This window comes from Dipodomys merriami, unplaced genomic scaffold (assembly GCF_024711535.1).
Source record: "Dipodomys merriami isolate MVZ:Mamm:240054 unplaced genomic scaffold, mDipMer1.0.p SCAF_11, whole genome shotgun sequence".
Taxonomy (NCBI): Eukaryota; Metazoa; Chordata; class Mammalia; order Rodentia; family Heteromyidae; genus Dipodomys; species Dipodomys merriami.
The window spans coordinates 13,357,965-13,374,706 of NW_027202382.1; the positions used below are offsets into that span (position 1 = coordinate 13,357,965).

Below are 16,742 nucleotides of genomic sequence, written 5' to 3' on the forward strand. Positions count from 1 at the left end.
GACGTTTGAGATGATGCTCAGCTCTGCCTCAGGCCAGGATGATGGTGCTGCTGCCCACTTAGACGGGGGACCAGGAGGTAAGTCAGCTCTGAGTAGAGAAGAGATGACAAATTGGACTTCTAGACATATTAAGCAAGGGTCTGTAGAATACTGGAATGGAAGAAATAACTCACTATTTCTGTCACTGCTCTGACCACAGCATTTTAAGATTAAACACCTTCTCGTGTGTCCATCCACCGCAGCCACTGTGAAGTGCAAGTTCCTTAAGCACCGGGCTCTGAGCCTCAGTCATTTCCTGCAGTCCTGGCACAGTGGTGTCATATAGATGCTGAACAATGTCTGTGGAGAGAGGATGCACCCAGGGGAAGAGCGCGTCAGCCATTCTCATCAAGTCTCCTTGGAGTCAGAGTGCAAATAAGTAGATGGAATCCTCTAATAGGGGAGATTTCTCCTACTGCCCCATGCAGAGGCCCTGTCATTGAGGAAGCAAAATGAGTCGAGTGGGCTCCAGACCTTAGACATGAGTTGGGTGGCTGAGGAAATCAGGACAGGACAAACTTCGGAGCTTGCTGAGTCCAGACAAGGCCTCTCTGAGTAGACACGTAGACTGCTCACAGCAGGTAGATGAGGGTAAGGAAGTAGCAGGAGGAAGGGTGGAGCAGGATGTGGGCTGGCAGGGATGGGGGGGAGGGCAGGGAAAGTGGTCCAAGAGCAACTGGCTTTGTTGGCCATGCCAGCTGGCAGGCACAGGGCTTCTTAAGCTCAGTTAATCCACCTTAAGCCAGACAAGATCACTGCCCCCCTCCACCCATCAGCAAGCCTGGGACTCATGGCTCCGATGTTGCCGTCATCAAGGAGTGGCAGTATTGCTGAAGGAGCTGGGCCCAGTCCAATTCTGAGCAGATAGCAGGAGACTGCTGGGTGAGCTAGATGGATGGTATGGCCAAATGTGTGTCTATAGTCTTCACTCTGATTAGGGCAAGAGATGAAGGAAGAACCTTCAGCTTCCTTGGCTAAGCCTGGTTTGAAGACACCTCTGTCCTCATTTTCTTGATCCCAGCACCTGTGTAGGTCATGGTCTGCTATGCTTCCAAGAATCCCCACTTAAGCCCCTGCTTTGGTATCACAATGGCTCTGCACCCTATGTTGTTTTGTTTTTTTCTCTCTGAGGCCCTCACAGCTGCTCTGAGAGCTGAGTTGGGGTGGTATGGACTTTGCCATTCATTTCACTCAAGCCACTCTTGCTATTTGCTTCTTGAGTATGCTGAGTTTATTCCCACTCCCACTGGCTTTGCATATTTGGTTTCTCTGCTTGACAGGCTCTTCCTCCAGAGCTACTTCTTTCTCTGCTCACTCTTACTACCAGGGGGAAAAAAGCAGTCCACTTTGTCACTATCTCCCCGCTTATGCCTTTGATTTTTTCTTCTTCTCCACAGCATGCTATGTTTTTTTTATGTCCATCATCCCACTAGAGTGTAAGTTCCTTGTGACAGGGATTTTTCCTCTCTTATTTATAGCTAAATTTTCTGATGACTAAAACAGTGTGTGATTGACACTTGATAACAATTTGCTGAAAGAATAAACAAACTGAATGACCAGAACTATCCCTTTATACCTCTCTGCATCCCAGAGAAGCCAGGAGAAGGAGACAGTGGAGGTGGCTCAGACAGGGGTATGTGGCATGGGGGAAGGGGATCAGACACTCTGATCCACACCATACTCCTAAATTCTGGTGTGCCAGGGGACCCAAGAGCATATGATCAGCAGGAACAGCACTTGTTTCACATTTAGAGCCTTTTCTCCAGAGCTGGCACCATTGCTATCCTTGGCACTATTGTCCTCTGCCTCCTGTTGGAACTGTCATTCAACATTTATTGAGCACCTATGGTTTTCCAGACTCAGGACTGGATACCAGGGAGCTACAGATTGATGAAGCATTGTCCTCATCTCCAGAGGAAAACTCTGAGAGAGGAAACAGAGGAGTTGTGACTTTAGGGGTGGGTGTTGATGGTCATACTCAGGTTGGCAATGGGCAATTAGGGAAGACTCCAGAAAAGGCTCTAAATTGGAAAAAGGAGTATTTGAGATGTTTCTTGAAGACCAGGGTGGGAAGAATGGAGAAGGGAGACCCAGTAATAACAATCAAGAGAATAAATTGTGTAGAAGGTTTAGTTGAGCTAAAAAAAGTGTAAGTCCAAAGGTGAAACTGGGAAGATAGGTCAAAATCCATGCTAAAAAAAAAAAAAACATGAACAACCAGGCTCAAGAACCTAGGCCAAGTCTTTTTGGCAGTGGGTACCACTACAGCATTTTGAACAGGAGTAACTTGTCAGGTTTGCTCTCTTACAAGTTTATCCTAGTGCTGCATGCAGAGCAGTTTGGAGTGGCAGGTAGAGAGCCAAAGAAATGAGTTAGGGCACTGTTGAGATGGACAGATTGGAGGCAACACTGGCTTGGACTAAGAAGTATCAGTGTATGTGGAGCCAGGATGGGGCTCAGGACTGAGGGACTCAGGGACTGGAGGCATGGCTCATGTGATAGAACACCAGCTATGAGCAAAAGTTACTCAAAAGAGCAGACCTATATAGTCAGTGGGACGACAAACTAGGTGGCATTCCACTGCTAGAAGTTGTTGGGATATAGTATCTGGGAGCAGAGGTCAAGGTTGGTTTGATCCCCTATCCCCATTAACTATCCCAGGCAGATCCCATTCTTCTAGTTTTGCTTATTTTCAAGAGGGGGGGGGGGAGGTCGTGGAGCTTGAACTCTGGGCCTGAGCACTGTCCCTCAGCTCTTCAGCTCAAGGCAAGCACTCTACCACTTGAGCTACAACACCACTTCCAGTTTTCTGGAGGTTTATTGGAGATAAGAATTTCATGGACTTTCCTGCCCGAGCTGCCTTTGAACCGAGATCCTCAGATCTCAGTCTCCCGAGTAGCTAGGATTACAGGCGTGAGCCACCGGTGCCCAGCTAGTTTGCTTATCTTACCTGCTCCCATGGCTTCTCTGTTCCACTAAGATAGTCTGCTGTGCTCCCTGGCTTTCTCTCTGACCTTCAGTCTTGGCTCCTCTCATAATACTGAGCGTGTCTCATGTCTCATTCATGGGATGTCCCAGTGGTGGTGATACAGCTCTGCTGTTCCATTAGTACCTGGCACTCCATTTAACCACAGGCTCCTTGACGACATGAACTACATGGAGCTTGACTCTTCTTTGCTTATAAAATACTTGTTGAATGAATGAATAAAATTAACTTAGATGCCCTGATATTTATACGGCTATTATCCAATAGCAGTTGGATACTGGAATTAGGCTCATTCTTGGATGGCATGGGGATTAGGAAGTTTCTAGTTCCTAGTTCCAGATTAGGAAGTTTCTGGTATGAATGAGTCTAGAAAGTGTCTGTCATTTGTCTGTTGAAAAAGGCCTTCGGTAGGATGGGATGGTGGTAGCTTAGCTCTCCAAGAGCTGTCTTTGAACTTTACTCTGCATTTTGAAGGATTCAAAATTCAAGCTTCCTAGTCCCTTACAGCAACTAGAACCACAAGAAGCCAATCCTTCCACAATGATAGAGATCTAAAAGTCTGAAATAAGGGAGGAGACAAAACCCTTTGGCTCACCCTTTCTTGTCTAATATGGGGTGGTGACAGATAAGCCAGAGGACTGGATGAAAAATCAGAGGCCCAGGAGCTTCACTGTATGCAAACTTCATAGATATTATGATATATATATATTTATATATTATAATATAGGTAGGTAGATAGATAGAGATATATAGATGGAGATAGATAGATAGATAGATAGATAGATAGATAGATAGATAGATAGATATGGGGGATGCAGGCAAAGAGCTGGGCTTGTTCAATATGCAGGTGCTCCCCCTGGAATTCATCCAGGTACTGGAGGCTGAGACAAAACTGGTACCCCCAAGGAGACTCAGGCACAGATTTCTTGTGTGAGGAAGAATATTCTCTGTTCAAAGCCTTCCAACAATGAACTGGTAAGTAGTAAACTCCCCATCACTGGAGGATAAATGGCTTCCTTATAGGGATTCTGTAGGAAGGTTTTAGCAGACGGCAGGAAACTAAACCTAGATAACCTTTCAAGTTCTCTTCCCTTCACAAGGGAATGCTCCTGCTTTAAGAAATTATCATTAAATATTTGTCTGGCTCAGTGATGAAATGGTATTTGCCACCTGCCTCAGAGATAAGTATGGGCCTGTTCAGTTACCTAAGGAGGGGCAGGATTTTCAAGCGGGGTCAAGAACCACCGGGGAACTCAGAGTAGGCTCAGATGCAGATCCAGGGATATCCATGGATCTAAAGAGGTGGCTCTCTAGCTGTCTGCTATTCTCAGTGGGGCTGTTCTTTAAAACTAGAGTTCTCACATTGACTGTGCTATTCTCATAACTTCTCTGGAGGCTTAAAAATCTCAAAATAAACAGATGTCTCACAGTAAACAATTTTTAAACACTGATTATTTTGTGTGTTTTGTTTTGTGTGATGCTAGAGATAGAACCAGAGCCTTGTGCATGCTAGACAAGCCCTCTATAACTGAGCTACATCCCTAGCCCTTTCTTTAATTTTGAGGAGGGTCTTGCTAAATTGTTCAGGCTGGTCTCAAACTTTCAATTCTTCTGCTGCAGCCTCTTGAGTAGCTGGGATTATGGGAATGGGCCACCATGACTACCTAGCTTCTATAATTTTAAATTTCCACAAGGAAATCTAATCTGACACAGAGCTGATAATCCTTGATCTAAATTAAGAAAAGTATATGTCAGTATAAGTTTTTTATTATTTTTATAAATCAGAATTTTTTTCAAGTCAGGTAATCAAATTATTCATATGTATTATGAAAAAACCTATTCATATGTATATATCCATTTACATGTATTATGTAGATATGGGAGAGATTTAGATATTGCTTTTTCTGGAAAGAATCTTGTCAGTACTAAACCTATTAAATACAATGAGTATATAATGTCTACAAAGTACAGGGCATCTTCCTTTACTATGTTTTATTTGGGAGGCAGGAGATTGACATGGCTAGGTCATGTGGAAACATGTTAAAATAAAAGTTTTATTTTTTTTTCTTTTTTTCTCTCTCTCTTTTTTTTTTTTTTTTTTTGTTGATCCTTGAACTCTGGGCCTGGGCACTGTCCCTGAGCTTATTTTGCTCAAAGCTAGCACTATACCACTTGAGCTAAAGCACCATTTCTGGTTTTTTTTTCTGATTTAATTGGAGATGAGTCTCACACTTTCTTTCCCAGGCTGACTTCAAACCATGATCCTCAGATCTCAGCCTTCTGAGTAGCTAGGATTACAGACATGAGACATTGGTTCCCAGCTTCATTTTTTCTTTATTATGTCTTTTTTGTCTACTTCATGTTACTAAGATAAAATAAAAACTAAGCAAAAAAAATCAGTTCTATCTATTTAGTTCATACTCTGTAAAATATCTTCTCATATGCTCTTACCATGATCATACTAACAGCAATCCTGGGAGAGAGACAGAACCAGAAGTTTTTATCTCCATCTTGTGCATGGGTAAACTGAGGCCTGGTTAAGAGAAGTGGCTTGTCCAAGATCACAGAGTTGGCTGGGCAAGGTACTAGCATAGGGAGGCTCCATCCTCTTTCTTTGCCTCTTGCCCCCGCCACTTGCTGCCTTGTCTTTTTTTCCTCTGCCTTCATCTCTGTTTTTCTCTTTTTACTTAAACTTTCCTTTCTTTGTTCCAACCCACAGACTGGAGTCAGCTTTGCAATTTGTCCAAACCTTTGCTCACTCTGGAAACCTGCCAGTCCAACAGCCACAGCCCCATATCACCACCAACTCAACATCTTTGCTTTGAGCAAGCCCTTCCCAGATGCCAGGATGCAGGGATTAACTTAGGGTGACACTCAGAGCTCCAACTGGCCCCAGATAAAACAAGGGTGGGGATCAGCACTATAAACAGGACCCATCCTCCCTCCAGGTCCAGTCCCCAGCTAGCTCAGGGCATACCAGCTCAGGACAAGCATGGCTGTCCGCCTGTGGGAGGTCCTCCTGGCCTTGACTGTCCTCCTCATTGTGGACAGGGGTGAGTGGACTGAACTTGGACCCAAAACTTGGGTTGGTTTTGGAGGTGGGGTAGGGACAGAATTCCTTGTGATGCACTAGCCTGCATATGCCTTCCTTTTATATAGGCCCCCTCCACTAGGGTGGGCCCAGAATTGCTAAAGTCCCCTCTTCCCTCCTTGGAGCCTCAGTTTCTCCAACTATAAAGTAGATTGTTCCAGTTCAAAGTTGTATGTAGCAATTACTGGGATGGAGGTTTAGGAGGCAGAAGGAACAGGTGGGTCTCGGGCCTCAGGAAGACAGGTAAGTATGCTGGCTGTGGGGCGGCAGGTGCTAAAGGAGATCTGGCCTGGGGTGATTGAGCTCCTGTCCACTGTGACAAGCTATGGTTTGGGATGCGGGATAGTCACGTGATGCAGGATAGTCACCCTTTTGTGTGACTAAACAAATATATCAAGGGTGGGTCTTCCCTGGGCCTGGAGCACCTTGATAATCTCACAGCTTCTGTGTCAGGCATTGTTCTAGACTCTTAACACAGTGGTGACCAAAACAGTAAAAGCAGAGCTTAACCACCATTGGGTAGAGAAGAAGAAGAAGAAGAGACAATAAAGAAAATAAGTTCCATGTATGCTAAACAATGTTAGAATAAAGTTAGTAACAAAGGCTAAGGAAAAACAGAGGACTAGTTCATGGAGACTGGGAAGAGACTGCAGTTTCAAATCAAAGGGGACCACTCTGAGAAGCTGATGTTTGAGTAAAGTTTGAAGGAGGCAAAGAAGTGAGGCATGTAGATACTTGGGAGAAGAGGAATCCAGGCAGAAGGAACAGGCAGTTCAAAGGCCATGAGGTAGAAGCATGCCTGGAGTATTTGAGGTACTGCCAAGGTCAGTGTGGGTAAAGAGGAGGGCATGGGGAAAGACGGTAGGAGAGAGGAGAGGAGCCACTGAAATTTATACTGGGTAAGGCCTGTGGGTTAGTATGAGGGCTTGACTTTTCTCTGAATGAAGTGTATTGAAGAGTTTTGAGTAGAGCTATATCTTTAAAGAATTGCTCTACACTCACCTTGAGCTGAAGAGCTCAAGGAATAGCACCCAGGCCCAGAGTTCAAGCCCCACAACTGACAAAAAAAAAAAAAGAAAGAAAGAAAGAGAAAAAGAATTGCTCTAAGTGGAGCATCAGTGGCTCACATCTGTAATCCTAACTAGTTAAGAGGCTGAGATCTGAGGATGGAGATTCAAAGTCAACCAAAGTAGGAAAGTCCTTAAGACTCATCTCCAATTAACCTCCAAAAAGTCAGAATGGAGCTGTGTGGTTCAAGTGCTAAAGTACTAACCTTAAGCAAAACACACTAAGGGACAACACCCAGGTCCTGAGTTCAAGCCCTAGCACTAGGACAAACAATTTTTAGAAAAGAAAAAGAAAAAAAATCGCTCTAGTTGGTTTATTAAGAATAAATTGAATAAGGAAGAAGAGTGACCAGTTGGGACCACATGGACAAAAGCTGTGATGTTATAAAGAAATATCCGGCAGGACCCTGGGCCCACGGGGCCATTGATCTGGCCCCCCATTCCCTGAGCAGTTCTTCAGTTGGAAACAGTAACCTGCCTTCAAGAAGGTCCTTGTACATACTTCAGACTCCTACCTGGAAGGAACAAGGAGGGGGCACCTTGAATCAAAGAAGCCCGAGACTCCAAGAAGAAACCCACAATATAGGGTAGTTCAGAATCAGGTTCTGAACTCTCTCTTCCCCCAATGAACAGCAATGATTAGTTCGTGAATGCTCACTGCAGGGCAGGGACCTCATTGCAATGTGGAGGCAGAGACACCAATGACTAGTGGGTGGGCAGTACATGGTTTCCTAAGGTTCAGGAAACTGGTGGGGAGTGGGGTTCAACAAAGAGGCTTCTGAGGCTTGAAAGGAAGGTATGATTCAATAGAAATGGGAACAGTGAAACAGTGAGCTAAAAAGTGAGCCAAGGAAGCCGATACCTGTAATCCTAGCTACTCAGTAGGCTGAAATCTGAGGATCACAGGTCAAACTTAGCCCAGGAAGGGAAGTCTGTGAGACTCCTTGAGCTGGTAGATCAAGGCTACCAGCACTCTGCCACTTAAGCCACAGCTAATGGATTAGGTGGCAGAGTGCTGGTAGCCTTGAGCACAAAAGCTCAAGGGCAGTACCCAGGCCCTGAGTTCACACACACACACACACACACACACACACACACACACACACACACACACGGATTAGAACAAATATTTTTTGGGGAGAAAGTATGCCCCAAGGTGACATTTCTTATCCTATGTCCTAACCACCAACAAAAACAAATTCTCTCTCTCTCTCTCTCTCTCTCTCTCTCTCTCTCTCTCTCTCTCTCTCTCTCTCTCTCTCTCTCTCTCTCTCTCTCTCTCACACACACACACACACACACACACACACACACACACACACACACACACACACACACATACACACACACAGAGCAGAATAGAGCCAGGTATGGAGATACACACCTGTAATCCTAGTACTTGGGAGGCCGTGGAGGAGGATGGACATCCTGAGCTACCTAGTAAGACCTTGCCTCAAAACAAACAAATTCTTTCCACTACCCCAGAAAATTTCCTTACACCAGTCTGTCTTGGCCTCACCCTCTACTCAGAGGCAGTCAAGCAGTACTCAGAGTCTAGCTCAGTGCCCAGAGGCAACCGCTGCTCTAAATTTTTTCTACCACAGGTTCATTGGTCTGTGCTAAAATGTCATGCAAGCAGAATCCTGCTGTATGTAGTCTTTTGTGTCTGTTTTCCTTCACTCAGCAAAATGTTTTTGAGATTCAGTTATGTTGTCTTTATTGCCAAGTACTGCCCTATTGTAGGAAAGTATCACAGTACATTTGGATTGTCAGTTTGGGCAATTATGATGTGGAACAATTTGTGCAGAACACTGACAAGGCTAGACTGACATACGATGCCCCACACTGCCAGGCTTACACAGCACATCAGAGGTGATACCCAGCTCCCTTCTCTTAGAAATCTCTTGTAATAGCACCTGCAGGAAAAGGGACAACTACACCGCCTTATACAACTCCAGTGATGGAGAACTCTACTTCGGGAGATAGTCTCCTTTGGGATCATGTAGCTGCTACTGAGAGAAAAATTCTGCTTCACATGGAATCCAAATCCAACTCCCTTCACAATATGCATGGATGGAGTCTTCTCTGTGAGGGTTAAGAGCAGCCCCTCCCCCCTCAGACCCCAGACCACCTTTAGAAGCCACAGGAAGTGCCAGGCACTGGTGGCTCACTGGTGGCTCAGGAAGCTGAGGTCTGAGGATTGCAGTTCAAGACCAGTCTGCAAGACTCTTATCTCCAATTAATCACCAACAAACCAGAAATGGCACTATGGTTCAAAATGATAGAGCTCTAGCTTTAAGTAAAAGAGCTCAGAGACAGTGCCCAGGCCCTGAGTTCAAGCCCCTTGACCACCACCAACAAAAAAGAAAAAAGAAAAGGAAGGAAAGAAAAGAAAGGAAGGAAAGAAGGAAGGAAGAAAGGAAGGGAGGGAGGGAGCTAGGGAGGGAGGGATGACAAAAATAAACCACACAAAGCATTCTGCCCTTCTCCAACACATATATACACAAGAACACACATACTTACCTTCTCCCACCTTGTCCCTTAGATGTGATTCCAGTTCCCTCCATGCTTACAGTGTATATCCTGTAGGCACTCAGCCAAGGTGTAAGGGCTATAATTGTTGTGTAGAAAGAACCAGGCTCTTGAGAGACCTGTGTGCAAATCCTAGCTCTACTTGAACCAAGTGCTACTTGATCTCTTTGAGCTTTGGTAGGTCAAGTGTCCCAGGAAACAGCCTACTGAGATCTGCTGGCAGCTTACTGGGGCGTATGCCTGAGAGTAACACCCCTAAGGGGTAAAGGATGTTGACTGATACAGTGTAGCTCAAGTGTCAGATGACCTGCACAGTGGCATTGGGTGGTTCCTCTTACTGTTCCAAATAGACAAGAGGGCTGTGCCTTTGAAGTCACATCAGCGTGACAGTGGGTTGGCCCTAGGTATGGAATGCAATGTTGGCCAATTCCTAGGAAGGGAGTTGCTATGAAGGAGCAGCCAACACTCCTGCCTCCGCAGGAGTAGGTAACAAACCACAGCCTGCGCTACTATCTCCTTTTTTATCTCTGTTACAGGGTAGTAAGAGGTATAAAGAATAGTTCAAAACATGTATTCTCAACAGGCACCAATGGATCACGCCTGTAATCCTAGCTACTCAGGAGGCTGAGATCTGAGGATCATGGTTCAAAGCCAGCCTGGGCAGGAAAGTCTGTGAGACTCTTTTCTCCAATAAAGCACCAAAAAGTTGGATGCCGAGCTGTAGCTCAAGTGGTAGAGCACTAGCTTTGAACACAAAAGCTCAAGGTCAGTGTCCAGGCCCAGAGTTCAATCCCTGGGACCAGTACACGGACACGCACGCACACGTGTGCGCGCGCGCGCGCACACACACACACACACACACACACACACACACACACACACACACACACAGAAAACATGTATTCTCAGGCAAGTGTTGGTGGTTCATGTCTGTAATCTTAGCTACTCAGAAGGCTGAGATTGAGGATCCAGGCTTAAAGGCAGCCCAGGCAGGAATGTCCATGATACTATGCTTATCTAGAATTAACAGCTGAAAGTGGAGTTATGGCTTTAGTAAAGTACCAGCCTTGAGAAAAAAGCTATGGACCCTGAGTTTAAGCTTCAATGCTGGCATGTGCATGTGCATGCACAAATGTGCACACTTGTGCGCCATACACATACACACAAAATGTATTCTCAATGCCTAGTATGTGGTTACCTGCTGGATTATTACCTATGTTAACATTTTATAAGACACAACAATTCCAATGAGATCTGACTAATGAGAATCAGGCTGGAATATCATCTCCCTAATTCTAGACTTTCTGTCTCTACTCATGTAACCCAACATGACATCAGTCTTCTGGCAGTCCCATCATCTGGTGATTCATTAGCTTTCCTTGAGGAATTCCAGATTGGGTAGTATCCCTGGGGAAAGGGAGAAAGTCCCCCAGAGAAGGAAAGAGAAACAGCCCTTGGACCTAGGAACTAGAATCTAGAGTTGACATCACTTGTTTCCTTTTTGTCCTGCAGAAGTGCCAGTGTCTGCAAGAAAGCCCATTTTCTCCAGAATGGTAAGGAACACTAGCCTTACTCTTCTCCACATGCCTTCTGTCACCTTCAGTGATCTCAAGCTGTCCAGGGTAGTCTCCTACGCCTGTGTTTCTCCAGAATACCCCACTCCAGGAAGAGCAGGCATAGTCCCCTTGACAAAGACCTGTCTGTGTCTGGCCTTAAAGCCCACACAATCTGCTCCAACCTGGTCTCTAAGGACCCTTTCCTTAGTGGGCTCTGTCCACCAAGCTGGGCAGGACAGGGTGCCTTCTCTAATTTGCATAGCTCAGACAGCCCACAGGTTCAGGTCAAGGTGATCCTGGTAGAATCCTGCAAAGTCCCCGCAGGGTGTTAGCCAGCCCCAACCGCAGCTTATTGTTCATTTCTTCATTCCAAACCCTGATTCTACCTTGACCCTGGATCTGATGTCTCAAATGATTCCAAGGCAATAGTGCTGGCATCCTTGGAACCTTCAATGAGCCACTTCAAATAGGTGAATGAAGTCTCAAAGCCATTTTCCCATGCAATATCCTCAGCCTTTTCCCATCCGTCCATTGATCCAGTCCCATTTAACTTGATGCCACAGTCAAATGCTTCACATACATTCTTTCAATGAATCCTATGTGAGAACAATATAATCTCTAGAGAGGGCTTTGACTGCTACACACTGCCTCCTGCACCCTATCCCTAGTTCCAAGACCCTCTTCCCCTCTTAGTCTTGATCCTCAACCATGGCCTGAAACCCTTTCATACCAAGCCAAATGAAGGTCTAAGCTCTGCCCCTGCATCCCTGAGTTCCTTCCCTCTTCTCTCCTTTTCCATAGCCCATTTGTGAGCACATGGCAGAGCTCCCACATTGTGAGCAGACACCTAACCTGGTCTGTGGCACTGATGGGGTCACATACAACAATGAATGCCAACTCTGCATAACCCGGATGTAAGTTCTCCCTCCTGACCCAGCTCGCATGGCTGGGCACCATCTTTGGTACATGCAGGTCTGAAAGGAGCTGGACTCGATCACTTCTGCCTTTTTTTGTTGTTGTTGTTGGTCATGGGGCTTGAACTCTGGGCCTGGACACTGTCCCTGAGCTCTTCAGCCCTACCACTTGAGCTCTACCACTTGAGCCACAGCACCACTTCCGGTTTTCTGGTGGTTTATTGGAGATAACAGTCTCACAGACATTCCTGCACTTCTTTCTTCATACACACTTGACCTAGGAAGAATCCTGACATTTGTCCCTAAACAAATGAGTACAAGTGAAATTCAAAGATGGCACATTGTACTAAGCAGAAAGCCAGAGATGGTGGGTGTAGGGGTAGATGGCCCAGAGACCTTGAGTTCTTTTCCTTGTTCTGCCCCCTAGGTGACCTCATTTTTTACCCTCTAACCAATAACTATTTAGTGAGTGTTTACTAAGTGTTGGGAAGAATACAGAATAGAACATAGTGAGTCAGCATTGCTGGCCTAACGAAACCAGGCTGATGATGGTCAATCGGGCACAGAATGCTCAAGGCTCAGAACACAGGGTACCATGGAACAGCAGAGACAGGGACAGGAAAGACTGCCTGGGAAAGGAAACACCTGAGTTCAGCCCTAATGGATAAGTAGAAATTAGTTTGAAAAGAAAGGAAGAGGGTGGGCGTTGGTAGTTCACGCCTGTAATCCTAGCTACTCAGGAGGCTGAGATCTGAGGATTGGGGTTTAAAGCCAGCTTGGGGAAGGAAAGTCTGTGAGACTCTTATTTCCAATTTACCACCAGAAAACCAGAAGTGGCACTGTGGCTCAAGTGGTAGAGTGCTAACTTTGAGCTGAAGAGCTCAGGGACAGCACCCAGGCCCAGAGTTCAAGCCTCATGACTCACACATTCTCTCTCTCTTTTCTCTCTCTCTCTTTCATACACACACACACACACAAACACACACACACAAACACACACACACACACACACACACACACACACACACACACAGAGAAAAAAAGAAAAAGATGATCATTCCAAGTAGAAGAGTATGGAAAGGTCTAGTAGGAAGTTGGATATGTGTAAAGTTAAAAGGGAAAATGGAGAAAAGACAATTAATGAGGTAATCAGGAACTTGGTATATCAGATTACTTACTTGGTCAGTTTCTTTACCAAGAGAAAAACAACAACAGCACACACATTAAAAAAAAATCCTCAGAGTCAGCCTGAGAACTAGATGAGATCATGGAAAAGGAAATCCAATAGAAAAGTTTGTATTGGAGGAAATATGAAGACATGGTCCTAAGATTAGAAAAAAAAAGTCATGAAAATTAAAAGACTCATGGATAAAAGATACATTTGAGGTTAGGTATGTGATTGGATATGAAGGCTTGGGAGGAGAAAGAAACACATACTTTTTTTTTTTTTGGAGACAGAGTCTTGCTATGTTGTAAACACTGGTCTTTTAAACTACTAGGCTCAAGTGATACTCCCTCCTTGGATTCCTGAGTACTGGAATTATAGGCATCACACCTGGCATTTAACATACTGGTTTCTAACATGTGGGGAAACTGAGATGGGCGTTATGGAGTATCGCTATAGCAATTTTAGGGGACAATGATGTCTGTGAACAGTATGTCCTCAGATCCTGGTAGAGACATGCAATGGGCAGGAAGAGACACGACAAAGGTCTGGGCTAGAGGTATTTCGGGAAGCTATCAGCATATAGTAGGTTGAAATCCCAGGTAGTCAAGAGGGGGAAGTGTGTAGGACAAAGTTATAGAAGGATGTGCTATGGACCCCTGGGATCTATCTTGCATCTGTACACTAGGGGAAAGGGGCTCAGGGCGGTGTCCGGGAGTACTGAACAGGGGCCTTGAGAAGGTATAATGACAATTTCCATGGAGATGGCCTCATTCTTGTCTGTTGTTATCCTAGGGAAACCAAAAAGGACATCCAGATCTTGAAAGATGGCAAATGCTGACTCCAAAGCAGCCTTTCGAGCTATTAAGTTCCAGACTGGAGAACACTAGCAGGCAAGAAGAGGATGTGACATGAAATAAAAGATGCAGCCCAACTGAAGTGAACCAGTGTCTTTGGGGACTCTTGAGGGGTGGTTACAATAAGAGGTAGACTAAATCTTGCACTGTTCTTCCTGCTCTGAATCTCATGTCCAGTTCCTCTCTATATCTCGTATACTCAACCTTGTCATATATCCCCTTAGAAGTCCCAATTACCTTCTGTCTGCTCGAGAGACCAGCCTCTGGCTTCAGGACACTGCCCAGTGCATCTGCTTGCCAGAGTGAGAACTGTTAGGCCAAGCATCTAGATAAAATCAATGTCCTCTGCTGTTACTGGATGTATGGTTCAGGTAGTATGTGAAAGGAACTTATTGTTATATCAAACTAGTTGATTTTGCTTGCTTGTTTGAGACAGGGTCTCATTAGGTAGTTCAGGCTAGTCTTGAACTGTTTCAGCCTTTTAAGTGCTGAAATTACAGGTGTGTACTATTGCACCCTGCTTCAAACTAGGTATTTAATAAACATTGACAACTAATCACTTCTCCAAGCCCTCTGAATTTCCTCCTGCACCTTAGGCCACCCAGATTATCACCACCGAGATTAACTCATGGATCTCCCAGTGTCTAGGGTTAAATTTTGGCATAGCAGGATTTCTAGTCCCACTTCTGTACTTTAGGACAACATCTACTCTGACTGGCTGGCATTAGACACAACCCCAGGTACACACAGCATACATACATATACCCAATGACCAGAAATTCCACAAAAATCATTGATGTTATATAATGATCTCTTCTTGGGTAAAAACCATCAGAGGGAGCCTCCTGATAATGGTAGCAAGGAAAAGGAATATGGAGAGGGCCCTTGTCAAGCAGTTTCACACAGACAAGATTTTCTACTCTGTGAGGGTAAAAATAGAAAGTGAAGAGCTCACACTTGTAATCATAGCTACTCAGGAGGCTGAGAGCTGATAATTCTGATTCACAGCCAGCCTGAGTAGACAAATCCCAAGACTCATTTCCAAATATCTAACACAAAGCAGAAACAGATGTGTGGTTCAAGTGGTATAGCACTAAGGGTGAGCAAAAAAAGCCAAGTGAGAGTAGCATTGTCCAAAAAGAAGTGTACTCTAAACTGGATGCTGGTGGCTCACACCTGTAATCCTAGATACTCAGGAGGCTGAAATCTGAAGATCACGGTTTAAAGCCAGCCCAGGAAGGAAACTCTGTGAGACTCTTACCTCCAATAAACTACTCAAAAAAAAAAAAAAAAAAAAAAAGCCACAAGTGGCGCTGTGGCTCAAGTGGGAGAGCACTAACCTTGAGCTAAAAGCAGCTCAGGGACAGTGCCCAGGCCCAGAGTTAAAGCCCCAGGAGTGGCAAAAAAAAGAAAGAGAGAGAGAGAGAGAGAGAGAGAGAAACAAAGAAACAAAGAAACAAAGGAAGGAAGGAAGGAAGGAAGGAAAGAAGGAAGGTACTCTTTACCTGACTTGTGTAACTGTTACTCCTCTGTACATTACCTTTATAACAAGAACTTTTTAAAGCGTATAAAAAAAAAAATCAGCTAGGCACTAGTTGCTCTAGCCACTCTACCTACTGAGATCTGACGATCACAATTCAAAACCAGCCCAGGTAGGAAAGTCATTGAGACTCTATCTCCAGAAAACTGAAAGTAGAGCTGTGGTTCAAAGTGGTAGAATGTTAGCACTGAGCAAAAGAGCTCAGGACAGCACCCAGGTCTTAAGTTCCACCATCAGAAAAAAAAAAAAAAGCCAAGCAAGAGAGCTTGAGGTCCTGAGTTCAAGTGCTAATACCAGGAAGCAGGGCAGGGGGAGGGGGGGGAAAGGGGAAAATATGTAACACCTGAGAGGAAAGCAAACTATGCAAAATGATGCTCCAATACTTTTAGGAAAGGAACACAAACAATGCCCTTGTACAACTGATCATATAAAATATTTAGCTGGGCACCATCTGTAACCCTAGCTACTCAGGAGGCTGAGATCTGAGGATCACAGTTCAAAGCCTGGGCAGGAAAGTCTGTGAGACTCTTATCTCCAATAAACCACCAGAAAACCAGAAGTGGTGCTGTGGCTCAAGTGGTAGAGCACTTGCTTTGAGCTGAAGAGCTGAGGGACAGCACCCAGGCCCAGAGTTCAGGCCGACAAAATAAATAAGTAAATAAATAAAATAAGTAATATTTATTGAAATGAACTCCAGGAAACAAGAAAAAAAAAACCCTGATGCCCCAGACTCTATGTTTTAACTCTGCCATCCTCATTAGTTGGGCAGTGGCTCTAACACCAGCCCTCATGCCTGAGGCCAGGGAAGGGTACACCACCTGACTCTAAAGAGTCTCATACTCTGTTAACATCACTGGGCTGTGAAGGTGGCTCAGTGGTAGAGTGATTGCCTTGCATGCATGGGGCCCTGGGTTCCATTCCTCAGCACCACATAAGCAGAAAAAGCTGGAAGTAGGGCTGAGGCTCAAGAGGTAGAGTGCTAGTCTACAGCTGAA

The 16,742-nt window shown here is 45.0% G+C and overlaps 1 protein-coding gene across 1 annotated transcript; it reads left to right on the top strand.

Moving 5' to 3' along the window:
* Positions 1-5,946: 5,946 nt before the first annotated feature.
* Positions 5,947-14,284, top strand: Spink4 (serine peptidase inhibitor Kazal type 4). Its single transcript, XM_070005596.1, has 4 exons — positions 5,947-6,078; positions 11,228-11,268; positions 12,073-12,185; positions 14,146-14,284. The coding sequence occupies exons 1-4, from the start codon at positions 6,018-6,020 to the stop codon at positions 14,189-14,191; spliced, it is 261 nt and encodes an 86-aa protein (XP_069861697.1). The 5' UTR covers positions 5,947-6,017; the 3' UTR covers positions 14,192-14,284.
* Positions 14,285-16,742: the final 2,458 nt, after the last annotated feature.